The sequence below is a fragment of the Thalassophryne amazonica genome, chromosome 17 (genome assembly GCF_902500255.1).
Source record: "Thalassophryne amazonica chromosome 17, fThaAma1.1, whole genome shotgun sequence".
In the NCBI taxonomy this organism is placed as follows: domain Eukaryota; kingdom Metazoa; phylum Chordata; class Actinopteri; order Batrachoidiformes; family Batrachoididae; genus Thalassophryne; species Thalassophryne amazonica.
In genome coordinates, this window is record NC_047119.1 from 54470331 (window position 1) to 54488524 (window position 18194).

General features: G+C 40.8%; 1 protein-coding gene and 2 long non-coding RNA genes across 4 annotated transcripts in view; all 3 read right to left on the reverse strand.

Moving 5' to 3' along the window:
- Positions 1-18194, reverse strand: part of LOC117529713 — a 24066-nt gene continuing 5872 nt past the window's right edge. Inside the window, exon 2 of the long non-coding RNA XR_004566081.1 lies at positions 1-116. This is a non-coding gene — a long non-coding RNA (uncharacterized LOC117529713). The remainder of the gene's footprint in view (positions 117-18194) is intronic.
- On the reverse strand, positions 7147-7377 carry LOC117529712. The gene is made up of 2 exons (XR_004566080.1): positions 7333-7377; positions 7147-7265 (listed from the first exon to the last, which is right to left on the reverse strand). It is a non-coding gene; the product is annotated as an uncharacterized LOC117529712 (long non-coding RNA).
- The window catches only part of LOC117529711 (progestin and adipoQ receptor family member 3-like), a 17013-nt gene continuing 10343 nt past the window's right edge, over positions 11525-18194 (reverse strand). For both annotated transcript variants that reach the window (XM_034192563.1, XM_034192564.1), the window contains exons 4-7: positions 14865-15020; positions 13754-13951; positions 12973-13063; positions 11525-12214 (exon numbers count right to left, since the gene is read on the reverse strand). In XM_034192563.1, coding sequence (XP_034048454.1) covers positions 12069-12214; positions 12973-13063; positions 13754-13951; positions 14865-15020 — 591 coding nt within the window. In that variant the 3' untranslated portion in view covers positions 11525-12068. The remainder of the gene's footprint in view (positions 12215-12972; positions 13064-13753; positions 13952-14864; positions 15021-18194) is intronic.

Consider the following 18194-nt stretch of genomic DNA (forward strand, 5'->3'; position numbering starts at 1 on the left):
AAATACAGCAGTCTTTATTTATTCAAACTGCTTTAAAATAGACTTTAACAGGCACTGAAATAAATATCCATATTGCAAACCAGAAATTTAAGAAACAAACAAAACAATCACAAAATCTTTTTGTTTTTTTACATATCAGGCATTTGATGAGAATCACAAAATCACATTCACAAATGAAAACAAATTCAGTCATTTCTTTTATCAAGTGTACACATCACATTCCAACTCTGCAAACTGCAGCAAAAAAAAGTTCTTAGGCTCAATTAACAAAAATAAATAAATAAATAAAAAAAGACAATTTACTGGCATTGTTGCCAAAATAATCTGATCTGTCAAGTTTGATCATTCTCTGACGGCTTCTCACTGCTCATTCAGAAACAAGAACTGTGTGTGTGTGTGTATAACACTCAACAACATTAAAGTGGAGCAAATCTTTAATACAGTATGTTAAATACACCGGCTGCAACAAAAGCGCACAATAATATCTTTAACCACTTCCAACCTTAGTTTGTTCTCAGAGAGATAAAGAATATCAAACCGCAGAGGTGATAATTTTATTGTGATGTTTCCAAGCCAAACAATGAAAATGCAGGAAAGTGTTTGAGGATTGAGTGAGAAGGGAAGTTGAATTACACAGCATCCACATTTACAGCACTTCACTTTATCCACATTTTATATCACAGCCGTATTCCAAAATGGATGAAATTCTTTTTTTTCCTCTCAAACGTCACAACACCCCGTAATGACAACTGCAGATTTATTAAAAAAAAAAACGAATCATCACAGCCTTTATTTTGTTGATGCACCCAGTCGTCAGATCATTGCTGGACCCCCAACAGTTTGCATACCAGCCCAACAGGGCAGTGGAGGATGCCGTGACCTTCACGCTGCACAGAGCTTATTCTCACCTGGAAGAGGCAGGCAGCACTGTGAGAGTCATGTTCTTTGACTTCTCCAGTGTGTTCAACGTAATCCGGCCTGACTTGCTAAGCGATAAGATACGTGACATGAAGGTCAAGGCTCCACTAGTGGACTGGATTACCAACTACCTAACAGTTCACCCGCAGTATGTGAGGCTTTGGAACATTACATTCAGCACCATCAGGAGCAGCACGGGGGCACCACAGGGGACGGTCCTGTCTCCCTTCCTGTTTACATTCTACACCCCAGACTTCAGGTTCTGGTCACAGTCCTGCCACCTGCAGACGTTCTCGGACGACTCTGCTATTTTGGCTGCATCGGCAGTGACCAGGACGCTGAGTACAGGAGTGTGGTTGACTCAACCACCTGCAGGTTAACGTATCTAAGACAAAGGAAGATGGACGAACAGTTACTATCAATGGAACTGAGATGGACATTGTGGACTACAGCAAGTTCCTGGGTGTCTACATAGACAACAAACTGGACTGGCCTGTAAACACAGATGCTGTGTATAAGAAAGGTCAGAGCCGACTGTACTTCCTCAGGAGACTCAGATCTTGTAACATCTGCAGAAATATGTTGCAGATGTTTTATTACTCAGTGGTCTCCAGTTTCATCTTCTACGCTGTAGTGTGCTGGGGCAGCAGGCTGAAGGCAGCTGACACAAACACACTCAACAAGCTCATCAGGAGAGCTGGCTCTGTCCTGGTTGAGCTGGAGTCTGTGGTGGAGGTGTCAGAGAGGAGGATGATGAAGAAACTGCTCAGCGTCTGGGACAGCACCTCCCACCCCCTGCATGCCTCACTGATGTCCTATCAGAGCACCTTCAGCCAGAGCCTGAGACCACCAAGGTGCACCACAGAACACCACAGGAGGTTTTTCCTACCTGTGGCAATCAGACTGTATGCTTCCTCCCCCCTCTGCAGGATGAATACATAATTAAGAGTTATTCAGTCACTCAGAATTATGTACAATATTGCTGAACATCTTGTACAAATGTCTTTTAAAAAACGTTTCCTGTCATTGTTTCGGTACTCTGGCAACATAATTTCTTTCGGGAAAAATAAAGTTGATCTTACACTTATTCTTATTCCTATTCTTTGGCAGCAATTACAGCCTCAAGTCTTCTTGAATATGATGCCACAAGCTTGGTGCACCTATCTTTGGGCAGTTTTGTCCATTCCTCTTTGCAGCACCTCTAAAGCTCCATCAGGTTGGATGGGGAACGTCGGTGCACAGCCGTTTTCATGTCTCTCCAGAGATGTTCAATCTGATTCAGGTCTGGGCTCTGGCTGGACCACTGAAGGACATTCACAGAGTTGTCCTGAAGCCACTCCTTTGATATCTTGACTGTGTGCTTAGGGTTATTGTCCTGCTGAAAGATGAACCTTCGTCCCAGTCTGAGGTCAAGATCGTTCTGGAGTAGGTTTTCATCCAGGATGTCTGTATATTGCTGCATTCATCTTCCCCTCAATCCTGACTAGTCTCCGAGTTCCTGCTGCTGAAAAAATCCCACAGCATGATGCTGCCACCACCAGGCTTCACTCTAGCGATGGTGTCTGGTTTTCTCCAAACATGACGCCTGGCATTCACACCAAAGAGTTCAATCTTTGTCTCATCAGACCAGAGAATTGTGTTTCTCATGGTCTGAGAGTCCTTCAGGTGCCTTTTGGCAAACTCCAGGCAGGCTGCCATGTGCCTTTTACTAAGGAGTGGCTTCCATTTGGCCACTCAACCATACAGGCCTGACTGGTGAATTGCTGCAGAGATAGTTGTCCTTCTGGAAGGCTCTCCTCTCTCCACAGAGGAATGCTGGAGCTCTGACAGAGTGGCCATCAGGTTCTTGGTCACCTCCATGGCTAAGGCCCTTCTCTCATGAACACTCAGTTTAGATGGGTGGCCAGCTCTAGGAAGAGTCCTGATGGATCTGAACTTCTTCCATTTACAGAAGATTGAGGCCACTGTGCTCGTTGGGACCTTCGAAGCAACAGAAATATTTCTGTACCCTTCCCAAGATTTGTGCCTCGAGACAATCTTGTCTCAGAGGTCTACAGACAATTCCTTTGAGTTCATACTAGGTTTGTGCTCTGACATGCACTGTCAACTGTGGGCCCTTATATGTAGACAGGTGTGTGCCTTTCTAAATCATGTCCAATCAACTGAATTTACCCCAAGTGGACTCCAATTAAGCTGTAGAAACATCTCAAGGATGATCAGTAAAAACAGGATGCACATGAGCTCAATTTTGAGCTTCATGGCAAAGGCTGTGAATACTTATGTACATGTGATTGGCTTAGTTCTTTTTTATTTTTAATAAATTTGCAAAAAGTCCCCCCCCCCCCCCCAACCCCCCCCCCCCAAAAAAAACAAAAAAAAAACATTTTTATTATGGGGTAATGTGTGTAGAATTTTGATGAAAAAGATTAATTTTATTCATTTTTGAATAAGGCTGTAACATAAAATGTGGAAAAAGTGAACCACTGTGAATACTTTCTGGTTGCACTGTAGGTGAGCAGCAGCATGGTTTCATGCTTGTAAAAAGCCATAATGATGCCGTCATTGCAGTGATTACTGGGAGGGTCAAGAAGAGATCTGGAGAAAGTGAAAAAGGGGTGCTGAGAAAAGAGGTCCATCAGGACAGAGTCAGAGTTGTGAATTTTATTCTAGAAACCATCAAAACTAAAACTTTGAACCTCAAGGCCCAACCCAAGGCTTTCACCCCTCAAAACCAAGATCAAAGCTTTGACGCCCAAGGCAAAGGCCAAGGCTGTGACTCCTCAAAATCAAGGCCAAACATTGAACCACAAAGGCAAATGCAAAGGCTTGAAACCTCAAAGATAAGGTCAAAGCTTTGACCCCTCAAAACAAAAGACTAGGTTTGAAACCTTAAGACCAAGGTATAAATAAATCATGGATCACACATACAAAGATGGAGGATCACAAAAAAAAAGACAAACATGGAATTTCAGATCCAAATCATGTATAGCTGTATGTAAAAGTTTGGGCACCCCTAACAATTTTCATGATTTTCCTTTATAAATCATTAGTTGTCTGGATCAGAAATTTCAGTTAAATATATCAAATAGCAGACGAACACACTGATATGTGAAAAGTGAAATGAAGTTTCTCATATTTACAGACAGTGTGCAATAATTATTTAAACAAAATTAGGCAGGTGCATAAATTTGGGCACCCCAACAGAAAAAATACATCAATATTTAGTCGATCCTCCTTTGGTAGAAATAACAGCCTCTAAACACTCTCTATAGCTTCCAATGAGAGTCTGGAGTCTGGTTGAAGGTATTTTGGACAACGTACATGAAGCATAGCATGTAATTTGAGCGCAGAGTATTACGGCTTTCAGCTCTACAATGTAAACTGGATAATACGTCGGAACCAGTCCGAAAAGAATCTTGCAAACCAGAGTCATAACACCGAACAGTCAAAGAGGACATGCCAGCTTTGGCATACAACTCACAGTGGTGGGTGAGGCTGTGACAAGCAGTGATGAACCTCAAGGCACAATGATACAGTGGGGTCAAGGACTGTAGACAAATGGTTGAAGGACAAATATACATGACATCGCTGTAGTACAACAGAAAGTCTGCAATAATTATTTAAACAAAATTAAGCAGGTGCATAAATTTGGGCACCCTTGTCATTTTATTGATTTGAATACATTTAGCACTAATTACTGGAACACAAAATTGGTTTGGTAAGCTCAAAGACCCTTGACCTACTTACACAGGTGAATCCAATCATGAGAAATGGTATTTAAGGTGGCCATTTGCAAATGTTTCCCCTCTTTGCATCTCTTCTAATGAGTGGCAACATTGGAGCCTCAAAACAACTCTCAAATGACCTGAAAACAAAGATTGTTCAACATCATGGTTTAGGGGAAGGATACAAAAAGCTCTCTCAGAGATTTCAGCTGTCAATTTCCATTGTAAGGAACATAGTGAGGAAATGGAAGACCGCAGGCACAGTACTAGTTAAAGCCTGAAGTGGCAGGCCAAGAAAAATCTCAGATAAGATGATGCGAAGAATGGTGAGAACAGTCATAGTCAACCCACAGACCTACAACATGATTTCTCTGCAGATAGTGTCTCTGTGCATCGTTCAACTATACAGCGCACTTTGCACAAGGAGATGCTGTATGATGCTGTAATGCAGAGGAAGCCTTTTTTGCATACATGCCACAAACAGAGTCACTTGAGGTAAGCTAAAGCACATTTGGACAAGCCAGCTTCAGTTTGAAATAAGGTGCTGTGGACTGGTGAAACTAAAATTGAGTTATTTGGACATAAAAAGGGGTGGTATGCAGAACACAGCATTCCAAGAAAAACACTTGCTACCTACAGTAAAATTTGGAGGTGGTTCCATCACGCTGTGGGGCTGTGTGGCCAGTGCAGGTACTGGGAATCTTGTTAAAGTTGAGGGTCACATGGATTCCAGTCAATATCAGCAGATTCTTGAGAACAATGTCCAAGAATCAGTGACAAAATTGAAGTTGTGCCAGGGCTGGATCTTTCAACAAGACAATGACCCTAAACACTGCTCAAAATCTACTAAGGCATTCATGCAGAGGAACAAGTACACTATTGTGGAATGGCCATCTCAGTCCCCAAACCTGAATATTATTGAAAATCTGTGGTGTGATTTTAAGCGGGTTGTCCGTGCTCAGAAACCAACAAACCTGACTGAACTGGAGATGTTTTGTAAAGAAGAATGGTCCAAAATACCTTTAACCAGAATCCAGAATCTCGACTAAATATTGATGTATTTTTTCTGTTGGGGTGCCCAAATTTATGCGCCTGCCTAATTTTGTTTAAATAATTATTGCACAGTCTGTAAATACTAGAAACTTCATTTCACTTTTCAAATATCAGTGTGTTCATCTGATATATGATATATTTAACTGAAATTTCTGATCCAGACAACTAATGATTTATAAAGGAAAATCATGAAAATTAGCAGGGGTGCCCAAACCTTTACACACAACTGTATATTACTAAAGTAACTTAGTTGTAATTTAGTTTGTAACTTAGTAACAGTAGTTGTTGCCTGTAAAAGTAGTAGTAGGGGAGGTGATGGTCTAGTGGTTAAGGTGTTGGGCTTGAGTCCAGAAGATCATGGGTTCAAATCCCCCCCTGACTGGAAAATCACTCCGGGCCCATGGGCAAGGCCTTTAATCCCCTATTGCTCCCGGTGTGTAGTGAGCACCTTGTAGGGCAGCACCCTGACATCGGGGTGAATGTGAGGCATAATTGTAAATCGCTTTGAGCGTCTGATGCAGATGGAAAAGCGCCATATAAATGCAGTCCATTTACCATTTACCATTTAGTATGTATTGTACAAGTTGTTTTGATACCTAAACTGTATTTAAAAATTGCTAATTATTACATAAGCTTTGAATTTTCATGCAATGGCCTAGGCTTTCAACCCTCAAGGCCCATAAGACATTGAAGACCAAGGCCGAGGGAAAAAACAAGGCACTACAACACTGTTTGTGAAATGGTTCTAAGTTGTACATGGTTATAAGTTTTCATCTGGGATGTTTGCTATCACGATGAGGCAACTGACAGAGGAAGTTGGCTGCCACAGATGAGGCCATGCTAGCAAGTGAGTGCAGAGAGCAAGGAGAACTGGCATGTTGGAGATGCATGCAATAAAGCAAAGTCATAAAGATCTCATTCAATGAAGAATGAGAATGAATGACAATGAAAATCGAAGCAGAGGAGGACTGAACATGTTTGAAGCGACAGAGAAGATGTGCTGCAGGATGTTCAATTACTTAGAGCAATGATAAATTGAGCGCAGGTGAGATGGAGTGATGAGAAGATTGTCAGTTCTGTATTTTGTCTAAAAAGGTAGAAAGGCAGATTCATTGAATGGTGATACCACCTAGAATAAGTGAAAGTTGCGGGGTTGTTTTAATCAGGGCTTTGAACCTGAATCTTTTCCCAACTGGTTTGTTCTGAACAGAAGTGGTATTTTAACGTTTCTATTTTTGGTTCCACCCCAAAACTGACATTCCTGAACTGGTTAATAACAATGCATATCGGCTGTGGGACACTGAAAACACTGTATGTGCCAGACCTGTATGTGGCGCTATAACGCTTCCTTGAAAAACAGAGAAGAAGACCACAGCGCGTACTGTAGCAGGCAGCAGAAGTGGAACACTGAGTAAAATAAAGTCTTTTAAGAGAAAGAGGGTCGACACTCATCATCTGAAACAGACTTGTGTATTAAAACTGAAGCAGTGTGTTTGTGTATTTTTGTGTTGCTCTCAGCCTCACAGACCAAAATGGACTGAGTTCTAACCAGCAGCTAAAGCTACAGTCCTCACGCGATCCTTCATACAGTTTGACTGTTTAAAATATTAAAACCATTCACACACTGAGCAAATACAAAGTCTTAATCTGATCTGTTACATCGTTTCAGTCAGATTCCTCATCACAGCCTGATGATAAGACAATGTCTGGGAAATACTTTAATTCCTTATCATGGAAATTACTAAAGAAACCCAGTATTTTTAAAGAAGTCCCTTGTCACAGTGCTCTATTCAGGCTTCCGTTGTCTTGAAAATAAATCCCATAAAAATTCCAAATTCCAAGAAAAAAAAACAAAGGATAATAATGACCGGAATAAACTCAGTGTTTCTAAAAAGTCCCTCCATGTTTGTCTGCTTTAGGTGTGTTTCTCAGCGTGAAACACAGGATGCCCATGCTTTGTCCCACCAACAACAACTAAAATAAGGGAACAACAGGAAATGAACCTCACTGGGTCATTCTAAATGGAAACCTTTTCAAGAATGTAAAAAAATAACGGTATTAACTGCTTAGCATTATTTTAAAATAACAATTCTGTTCTGGAACAGAAAAAATATAAAGGTTCTGGTTTCACTTTCATTACAAGAACCTGTTCAAAGCCTTGGTTTTAACATGTAAGTTGAGAGTTTGGCCCTGTGTCCATATAGCATTTTCCTTTATTTTATTTTCTTCTGTTAAGAGTTATGGACTGGGACCTTACCTTACCTCCAGCTTTTTCGGGGTTGCCAAAACAGATCCAGTGCAGATCTGCATGTTGATTTGGCACATTTAACACCGGACGCACTTCTTGACAAAACACAGTATACAAGGAGGTCCCACTGAGGTCCCTAGTTCGGGTCTCATTAACATAAGGTCACTGTCCTCAAAATCACTGTTGCTAAATTATGTAATTGTGGAACACCACTTAGATATGATTGGCTTATATGAAACCTGGCTTAAACCTACTGCTGTTCTCCCCTTAAATGAAGCCTACCCACCAGCGTACACATTTAGTCACATCCCTCGTGATACGAAGCAAGGCAGGGGTGTTGCTCTAATTTATAAAGCTGGATTTAGCTTACTAGCTGTTGGGGGTCTAAAATATAATTCGTTTGAACATCTGACTCTCCACTCTGCCCAGGATAGCCAAGGTCAGAAGAATAAAAATCAACCATGTTATTTTGTCACCGTATATAGGCACCCGGGCCCATATTCTGAATTCTTAGATGAATCTGGTGGGTAATTTGGCAACCTGTGTGGATAACATTCTGATTGTTGGTGACTTCAACATTCACATAAATAAGCCTTCTGATCCCCTCTGCAAATCCTTCATGGATATTATTGATGTATACTCAACAAAAATATAAACGCAACACTTTTGGTTTTGCTCCCATTTTGTATGAGATGAACTCAAAGATCTAAAACTTTTTCCACATACACAATATCACCATTTCTCTCAAATATTGTTCACAAACCAGTCTAAATCTGTGATAGTGAGCACTTCTCCTTTGCTGAGATAATCCATCCCACCTCACAGGTGTGCCATATCAAGATGCTGATTAGACACCATGATTAGTGCACAGGTGTGCCTTAGACTGCCCACAATAAAAGGCCACTCTGAAAGGTGCAGTTTTATCACACAGCACAATGCCACAGATGTCGCAAGATTTGAGGGAGCGTGCAATTGGCATGCTGACAGCAGGAATGTCAACCAGAACTGTTGCTTGTGTATTGAATGTTCATTTCTCTACCATAAGCCGTCTCCAAAGGTGTTACAGAGAATTTGGCAGTACATCCAACCAGCCTCACAACCGCAGACCACGTGTAACCACACCAGCCCAGGACCTCCACATCCAGCATGTTCACCTCCAAGATCATCTGAGACCAGCCACTCGGACAGCTGCTGGAACAATCGGTTTGCATAACCAAAGAATTTCTGCACAAACTGTCAGAAACTGTCTCAGGGAAGCTCATCTGCATGCTCGTCGTCCTCATCGGGGTCTCGACCTGACTCCAGTTCGTCGTCGTAACCAATTTGAGTGGGCAAATGCTCACATTCGCTGCCGTTTGGCACGTTGGAGAGGTGTTCTCTTCACGGATGATGCGAAGGAGATGTGTTGCACTGCATGAGGCAAATGGTGATCACACCAGATACTGACTGGTATCCCCCCCCCAATAAAACAAAACTGCACCTTTCAGAGTGGCCTTTTATTGTGGGCAGTCTAAGGCACACCTGTGCACTAATCATGGTGTCTAATCAGCATCTTGATATGGCACACCTGTGAGGTGGGATGGATTATCTCAACAAAGGAGAAGTGCTCACTATCACAGATTTAGACTGGTTTGTGCACAGTATTTGAGGGAAATGGTGATATTGTGGATGTGGAAAACGTTTTAGATCGTTGAGTTAATCTCATACAAAATGGGAGCAAAACCAAAAGTGTTGCGTTTATATTTTTGTTGAGTATATTATGATTCCAGCAATGCATTCAGGGTTTGACACACATTAGTGGAAATACCCTGGATTTGGTCCTCGTTTGCAGTATTGCTGTCACAAATATTGAAATCGTGTCTCTTGCATTAGTGGTTTCAACTTATATGAGGTCTGTCAATAAAGTATAGGTCCTTTTTATTTTTTTCAAAAACTATATGGATTTTATTCATATGTTTTTACGTCAGACATGCTTGAACCCTTGTGCGCATGCGTGAGTTTTTCCACGCCTGTCGGTGACGTCATTCGCCTGTGAGCACTTCTTGTGGGAGGAGTCGTCCAGCCCCTCGTCGGAATTCCTTTGTCTGAGAAGTTGCTGAGAGACTAGCGCTTTGTTTGATCAAAATTTTTTCTAAACCTGTGAGACACATCGAAGTGGACACGGTTCGAAAAATTAAGCTGGTTTTCGGTGAAAATTTTAACAGCTGATGAGAGATTTTGAGGTGATACTGTCGCTTTAAGGACTTCCCACTGAGCGAGACGTCGTGCAGCGGTCCCAGGCGCCGTCGACAGCCTGTTTCAAGCTGAAAACCTCCACATTTCAGGCTCTATTGATCCAGGACGTCGTGAGAGAACAGAGAAATTTCAGAAGAAGTCGGTTTCAGCATTTTATCCGGATATTCCACTGTTTAAGGAAATTTTTTTAATGAAAGACGTGCGGGCAGACTGCAGCGTCGGCTCGCAGCCGCTGCGACGCTCCGCCACAGGAAAAACACCTCTGTTGGAAGCCTTAAGGACAAGTTGGAACTTCTCATATACTCACTCCACTGAAAGCCATCAAAAGCCGCCTGGATTTTACAAATGGTTATCAACATGGAGGTGTTTTTCCTGTACCGCCACTACGTGTGCTTTTGGAAAATAGCCATTCAGTAGACAGTCTTGTGGACAGCTTAAACTCAGTGCTCACAAGCACACTCGACATGATCAGTCCACCTACATTAAAACCATGCCCTTCCTAAAAAACGTCTTGGTTCAATGATTACTTCTGTGGCCTCAAGCATAAGTCTAGAGGTCTAGAAAAAAATGGCATAGTTCAAATCTAGAAGTATTCCACGTCACATGGCATGATGCTATTCTAGACTATAAGCATGCACTACTGGCTACAAAGCGGGCCTACTACTCTGATTTGACCAACAAAAACAAGCATAACTCAAAGTTCTTATTCAACATGGTGGCAACACTTATTCATGGACGACCACCTCTTCTTTTACAGCCCAAGATCTCTCAGATTACTTTGAGAAGAAAATAGATGGCATTAGGTAAAATCTCTGCCTCAACTTTATATAAATTCTGGGTCTGTTAGTGAAGCTTAGGGAGGGCAGCCGGTGATCACCTCAGTATTTTCTCTGCTTTCCTGTCGATTTACTGCTGTTGAGTTAAACCTTAGGTGGGGTTTTTCCAGCCAACTGATTCTGCTCTTTTCTCTCTGTCTGAGGTTTGGAGGGCACTGCACGGGATTGGCATCTGTGGACAATGGGATGCTAGACTGACCACGAGATGCCATGCCTAAAGCTGATGCAGCAGATGTTTTGATTTCCTGTTTTCTGTTCTTCAGCTTTGTAAAACTTTGTAAAAACCTTGTAAATGTTAGAATGGCCTAAGCAGTAGGTCACCTCTTTGAGTCTGGTCTGCTTGAAGTTTCTTCGTCAATATCACAAGAGGGAGTTTTTCCTTACCACTGTCACCTGTGTGCTTGCTCTACAGGTTGTTAAGATTAGTTATTACTTGTGTGAAGTGCCTTGAGGCAGCTTTGTTGTGATTTGGTGTTATATATGAAATAAATTGAAAAAAAAAAAAGGAGTTTGGTGCAGGAACAGCCTTAAACCTGTGTTGTATGCTAATGGGAGCAAAACAATTAATACTTTCTGAAATTATTCCACTACCAATATTTGTTTGCTACTGTAACACTTAATCAGATCGATCAAGTTTAATTTTTTTTATGTCTGCTATGATTCAAGATCAAGCGCTACATGTCTCATTGTTCTGAGCACCCAGAGGTCTGGTGTGGGGGCGCGGATAGATTTGATCCAATCCACCGCTCATCAGCTCTGCTGACTGTGAGCCAACGCCACCACAGTACAAATCCTACATGTATTGGTTTGGGTCTTGGCCACTGTTCAATATTTACTTAACCAAAGACTGCTCAATCTTTCACTGGTCAGACTACTAGCAGCTACACAACAAGTGCAAGTCTTTGTGAGCTACTCATCAATGAGGAGACCATTTCTAAAAAAATACCTTCCTGGTAAGAAGCCTCGTAATGCTAACACAGTTTACTTAATCAGTGGCTGCGAGATAAAGATGTGTTAGTTGGTAGAGTGTGGAAAACCGTCATTTGCTCAGTTTCATTTGGTTACTGCTGGTCCAGTCGGGCAGGTCCGGCTGTGGCTGAAGTGCATGATGTGCACAGCTGACTGGTGCCACCAGTAAAACATCACAACCACCAGCACGTGCCACAGCTGGTGACTGGCACCCAGGTAGTTGAGCTGACCTAGAAGAGCAGAGGAACAATCACAAAGACCACACATGTGGTCAAAAGCCTCGTGCACTGTGTTCTTGCACTCTGCAAAAGAAACCAGTCCATGCACTGCCGTTTAACACCAGAACTCAAAAACAATCCATGCTGTCTCCTTGTACATCTTCAAATTAAGTAATGATGCATCAGATGAACCCAAAATGCAAACTGCCACCTGCTGAATGGATGATGGAAATGAGGAGCAAGTGTGGCAGCATACATTGAGCTTTAAATGAGCTTGTTTCAGGGGAACCTGAGCACAGTTAATGACAGGTGTTGATCCCTGCATAAGGCAGGCACGAGCCCACAGCGTGCCACTGTGATGGCTGCACCACTCGAGTGTGGTGACTGGTCAGGTGTGTGTTGACATAAGTTGGTGTTAGTCAGATTCTTTCTTTCTTCCTTCCATGCTTGTGATGAGCATGGAGGTTAGACTTTGGCAAAATGTTCAATATATCACAATGATGAGGAAAAATGCTGAACGTGTCCACCAGTAAAATGTACCAGTCACCAAGTGCTGTCCTGCACCCTTTCAGTCCTTTATGGATCAAGTTTGGTGTGATAGGACTACATTTTTAGAAATAAAGGGATTATTGGTTGACGTTAAAACTGATTCTGTGCTACTGTACTACTATGCAATTAGCACTTAAAGTATAATCATGTTTGAGAAGGTTTAATACAACATTTCATGCTTGTGAACATCAACAACAAAAAACAGAAAAAAACAGGCTTGCCTGGGAAGTAGCGTTCTGGGATCTTGGTGACGTAGAAGATGAAGGCAGATCCAGCTATGAGGTACATCACAATAACACGAGGCAGGAACATCTGCACATAAAACCAATGAAGTTTTCTACAAGTAGATAAAACACAAAAAATATCTGAGATTTATAGCCGAATCATGTGGCTAACCTTCAATGAAACGTGGTATTTCTTGGCTATACCACCTTAAAATAACAGCAATAACACTTAACACTTGTTTTAATGAGCTCAGCTGTCAGCCAGAAAGACAGAGAGAGAAGAAATTAAATTTTATCAAGAGAATCACCAGAGTAGCATTTTCCACTCAAGATCCAATTGCCTAAAAAATAAAAAATCCACTTTCTGTGGGAGTCATGAATGGAAATTCGAAAATCTGACTCCATTAGTTTATGGCCTATGGGCCAAGTATGGATGATAAATAATTGTGACTGATCCAGTGAGAAGAGTCCAAGGAGCACCAATCAGAAGATCTGACCTGATTGCCACTATTTATTTCCACTTCCTGTGGATGTTGTGGGTTGAAATTCAGGATTCTGACTCCATTAGTTTGTGATGTACACTGCATCATGGGAAAATCAGACTGATCAAATAAGAACCCTTGCAGGAGTACAGATCTAAAACAAGAGCTTAAGAAGTTTGAGCTTGCTGTGTCAAAATGAAAGGGCAGCTGACAAATGAAGGAGAATCGAGTGGAAATATTGATTGATTTGTTGATTTTTTTCCCTAACTATCAGCTGCTGATTTTCATTTCCTGACCTGCACGACGTCTGATTTGAATCCTTCATTCAGCCAGATCCAGTGGCATGCTGGGATCACACTGATGCCACACACACAGAAGAAGATCGCCATTCGCAAGAATCGCCATTCGCTGCTGAGGTAACTTGGGTGGACCTGAGCACAGAAGACTGCGAGGATCAACGAGAGCACAGTCAGCAGATAAACCTGCCGCCAGAACTGCAAGACAAGGAGGACAGAGGTCAGTAACACAAGAAAATTACCGCTTTGAATCACAAATTATGCCTTTGTACCACTTTACTTATCTGCCTCTCACTAGCCTGAAGTAAGAAAGCTTCATATTTCATCCTTCTTATGGTACCTACCAACCTGTTGATAATGCCAATGCCAAATCAAATATACACTCACCGGCCACTTTATTAGGTACACGTGTTCAATTGCTTGTTAATCAGCCAATCACAAATGCATTTAGTCATCTACACATAGTGAGTACACCGTGCTGAATTTCAAACTGAGCATCAGAATGGGGAAGAAAGAGGATTTAAGTGACTTTGAACGTGGCATGGTTGTTGGTGCCAGACAGGCTGGTCTGAGTATTTCAGAAACTGCTGAGCTACTGGGATTTTCACGCACAACCATCTCTAGGGTTTACAGAGAATGGTCCAAAAAAGAGAAGATATCCAGTGAGAGGCAGCCATGTGGACGATAATACCTTGTTGATGCCAGAGGTCAGAGGACAATGGACAGACTGGTTGAATGGAAAACTGCATGATGTCATCATGTCAGCATGGACCAATATCTCTGAGGACTGTTTCCACCACCTTGTTGAATCTGTCATGAAGAATTAAGGCAGTTCTAAAGGCAAAAAGGGGTCCAACCCAGTAGTAGCAAGGTGTACCTAATAAAGTGGCCAGTGAGTGTATTTACATTCTAGACCATATTATAATCAACGTTGATGAAATACTCATTCAGACTGTGTTGTTAATTGAAATGGGTGATAATCCATTGTGATCTGATTCAACATCCTTGTTGTTTCTCCTTTATAGCACAGTGTATATAAAGAAGACAAAGATTTGTCCTGGCAGCAAACAAACCATCACCGTGATAGAAAAGTCTTAGTTTTGACACTTACTGCATTGCAGTAGAAGGCGTAGAAGATTCCGGGTACATAACAGCCCAGGATACCAACAGATATCCCTGCATAGTCCAACGCCAGCCAGCGACGGCAAGTCTTCTCCGACCGGTGGCATGAGAACAGGTGATACCCCGCAGAGCACAACATGCACGCCTGCAATGAACATGCACAACTCCCTTAAATGACGGACAAAAACCTTAAAGTCAACTTTTCATTTATTACAATGACAAAATGTGCATTTAGCTCAAACATTTTATAACGACAATGAAGGCACCCTAAACATGTTGGAATACAGGAAGTAGAGCTGTAACAATTACTCTATTAACCCACCATCTGAATAATCTGACTTAACCAACATAACATCAAGCCAAATACCAAATATTCATTTCTTTCAGTTTCTTGAATATAAAGATCTGTTGTTTTTCTGTTTTATTTGAGACAAACGGCTTTTAATCTACTTCAAATGTGAAAAATTAGTTTTAAATTGTTGTAAGTTCAGCCAGCGACACAATGCTCTTATACCAGTTTTATTATGAACAAATTAGAAATAATTTGATTTTAAACTGTTCTGTCCCACTACACAATGCATTCAACTGAGTCCAATATTTTTAAAACTGGTTTAAAGAAAAATATTTGCTCATTTTTCCACTGCCCTCAGCTGTTAAGCACAGGTAAAAAGTTTTGTTACTGTCTTTTAATGTTGGTAAAGAATCTTTTTAAAAGTTATATAGCAAAGAATTAACAGATTTAACACAGTTTCAATTAGACATCTTTGATTTTTAATAAGAAGAGCTAGCATCACCACTTTGAGCCGAACTAAACCAAACCAACGTCATGTTCATTCGACAAACCCACAACATTATCAGGATGCTTCCAAAGATAAATGTTGGCACTGTTCCCCTTCTAGAATGCAGTTTGGAGAACAAAGAAATTAGGATGACATACTCTGACATACAGTGAGACAAGTAAGATTTTGAGCCACTGTCAATTTAGCAAGTTTTCACACCTACAAAGAATGGAGAGGTCTGTCATTTTTTATCGTAGGTACACTTCAACTGTATGATTTAAAAATCATACAATATGATTTTCTGAATTTTTTTTTTTAGATTATGTCTCTCACAGCTGAAGTGTACCTACGATAAAAATTACCGACCTCTTTGTCGGTGTGAAAACTTGCAAAATCAACAGTGGATAAAATACTTATTTACATCACTGTATATGGTAAATGATGAATTAAATTCTTTAAAGAAATCTAAACTGTCAATTATTATCAACTACCTAACAGAGAAGACCTTTGTATAAAAGACTACATTATTATTATCATGATTACTGCCACACAGTGGTTTACACACTCATTATAACCTATAAAGACTGATTTATCAACGGTTACAAAACATACCAAAAGAAACACACTCACACACATTCTATGTCATACGCTGGCTTACAGCAGGGACTAGGCTGAACTACGACACTGTTTTCATTTTTGTTGTTTATAAATCAGCACATTGCTCTCTACTGTTAACAGTGGTGGGCACAGCTAACCAAAAAGTTAGCTTCAATAACCGCTAATCCGCTAACTGAAAAGTTAACTTGTATAACGGTAAACTGATAAACCGCTAAACAATTTAGCAGAAGTTACAGCTAACCGGCAGAGGTGTCAAATCCGGCTTTAGAAAGTAAAAACCCTCCCATGTGTTGCTTCTACCTGTACACCTAAAACAGGTGATCTCAATAATTAGCTCATCCACCTGCCTGAAGAACTGAACCAATTACAATCAGCTGGTTTATTGGGAAGATGGAACAAATATGTGGCAGGACTTTTACTTTCTTTAACTTTTAGCATTGATTCCGGTACACTGGCAGCTACTGACAAGCCAGTTTTCAGTTTAAGCGGTTCTGAATAAAATCAAAGGCAATCACAAACCCAACACGAACGAGTCAGAGCTTCTGTCTCCGTGTGCCCTGCCCACTGCTGTAAGGAAGTGTCATTTACTTTCAATATGGAACAGCACAGACGTGTGGCAGAAGACATCAACAGCAAGGTAGTTTTCACTTATGGTTTGATTTATAAACAAAACTAATTCCGGACAGTTTATTGACATTATCGTCAACTCTGTCATTTTTACAAAGTGAAAATACTGCACATATCTTTTTGTTTAAAAATAATGCATGAATTCTGAAGGTCTGACAATTAACACACACATATGCCAAAAGGCATTATGGGAAAATGAGTCTCCTCTCATTACTGGTTGGTTTATTTATAAAAACCAACACACAAGTTACTGTAATGTGTGTGTTGTTTTTTCCAAATAAATGTGTATTTGTAAACATGTCATCTTTTTTCATTTGTAAAAAAGGGCATTTGCAAAATTGAAAATTCTGCTTGCTAAGTGTGTGATTCTGCACAAGGAGTAGTGACCGTGTGATCGTTGGTCACTATTCACACTCCTATCCAGTAGATGGCAGTGTAATGCATTTTGACTCAGTGTTCTATGTATTTTGACCCACATTGCATAGAACACTGCCATCTACAGGATGAGAGTGTGAATTTGACCAATGATCACATGGTGACTTCATGCAGAATCTCACTTAACAGAATTTTAAATTTTGCAAATGCCCTTTTTTTTACAAATGAAAAAATGACATATTTACAAATACACATTTATTTGTAAAAACCAACACACACGTTACAGAAATTTGTGTGTTGGTTTTTACAAATCAAAATCTGGGGCACCGTATGTTGAATGTGAATGACTTTTTTTGTAGCAGCCTGGCAGCCAGGCCGCTTCTGCTGGTGTAGGGTTGAACGCAATGCCTCACAGCTGCCTGACTGCTGCAAAACACGTAACAGACACAAACTAACATGCGTGATTTTAGATTTTAGGGTTCACATACGTTTTTGACCATTCAGCTTTACTAACTATGCCAGCAAAAACCTTAGTGGACTGAAAGTTAGGAGAACAAAATTTAGTGGAAGCTAACTGGCTTGCTGATGGTTGTCAAAGTTAGTTGAAAAGCTAATGTGCGAACAAAAAAGTTAGTTTCGCTAATTAGCGGTTAGCAGATTAGTAGATTAGCAGAACTGTGCCCACCACTGAGTGTTACAATAATCTGACACACACCTGAGCAGGTCGAGACCAACTGAATGCACCTGCAATAGAAAATGTAAGCCAACATGAAACATTTTAGACATAAATCTGACACAGTAAATGCAAAATGTTGACCACTGAAAATCACAATAAATCAATATCTATGCAGCTGAGTAAAATAAAACAGACTTGCAAACTCTAGTAAAATCAGTATCAATTTTTTTAATATAAACATGGA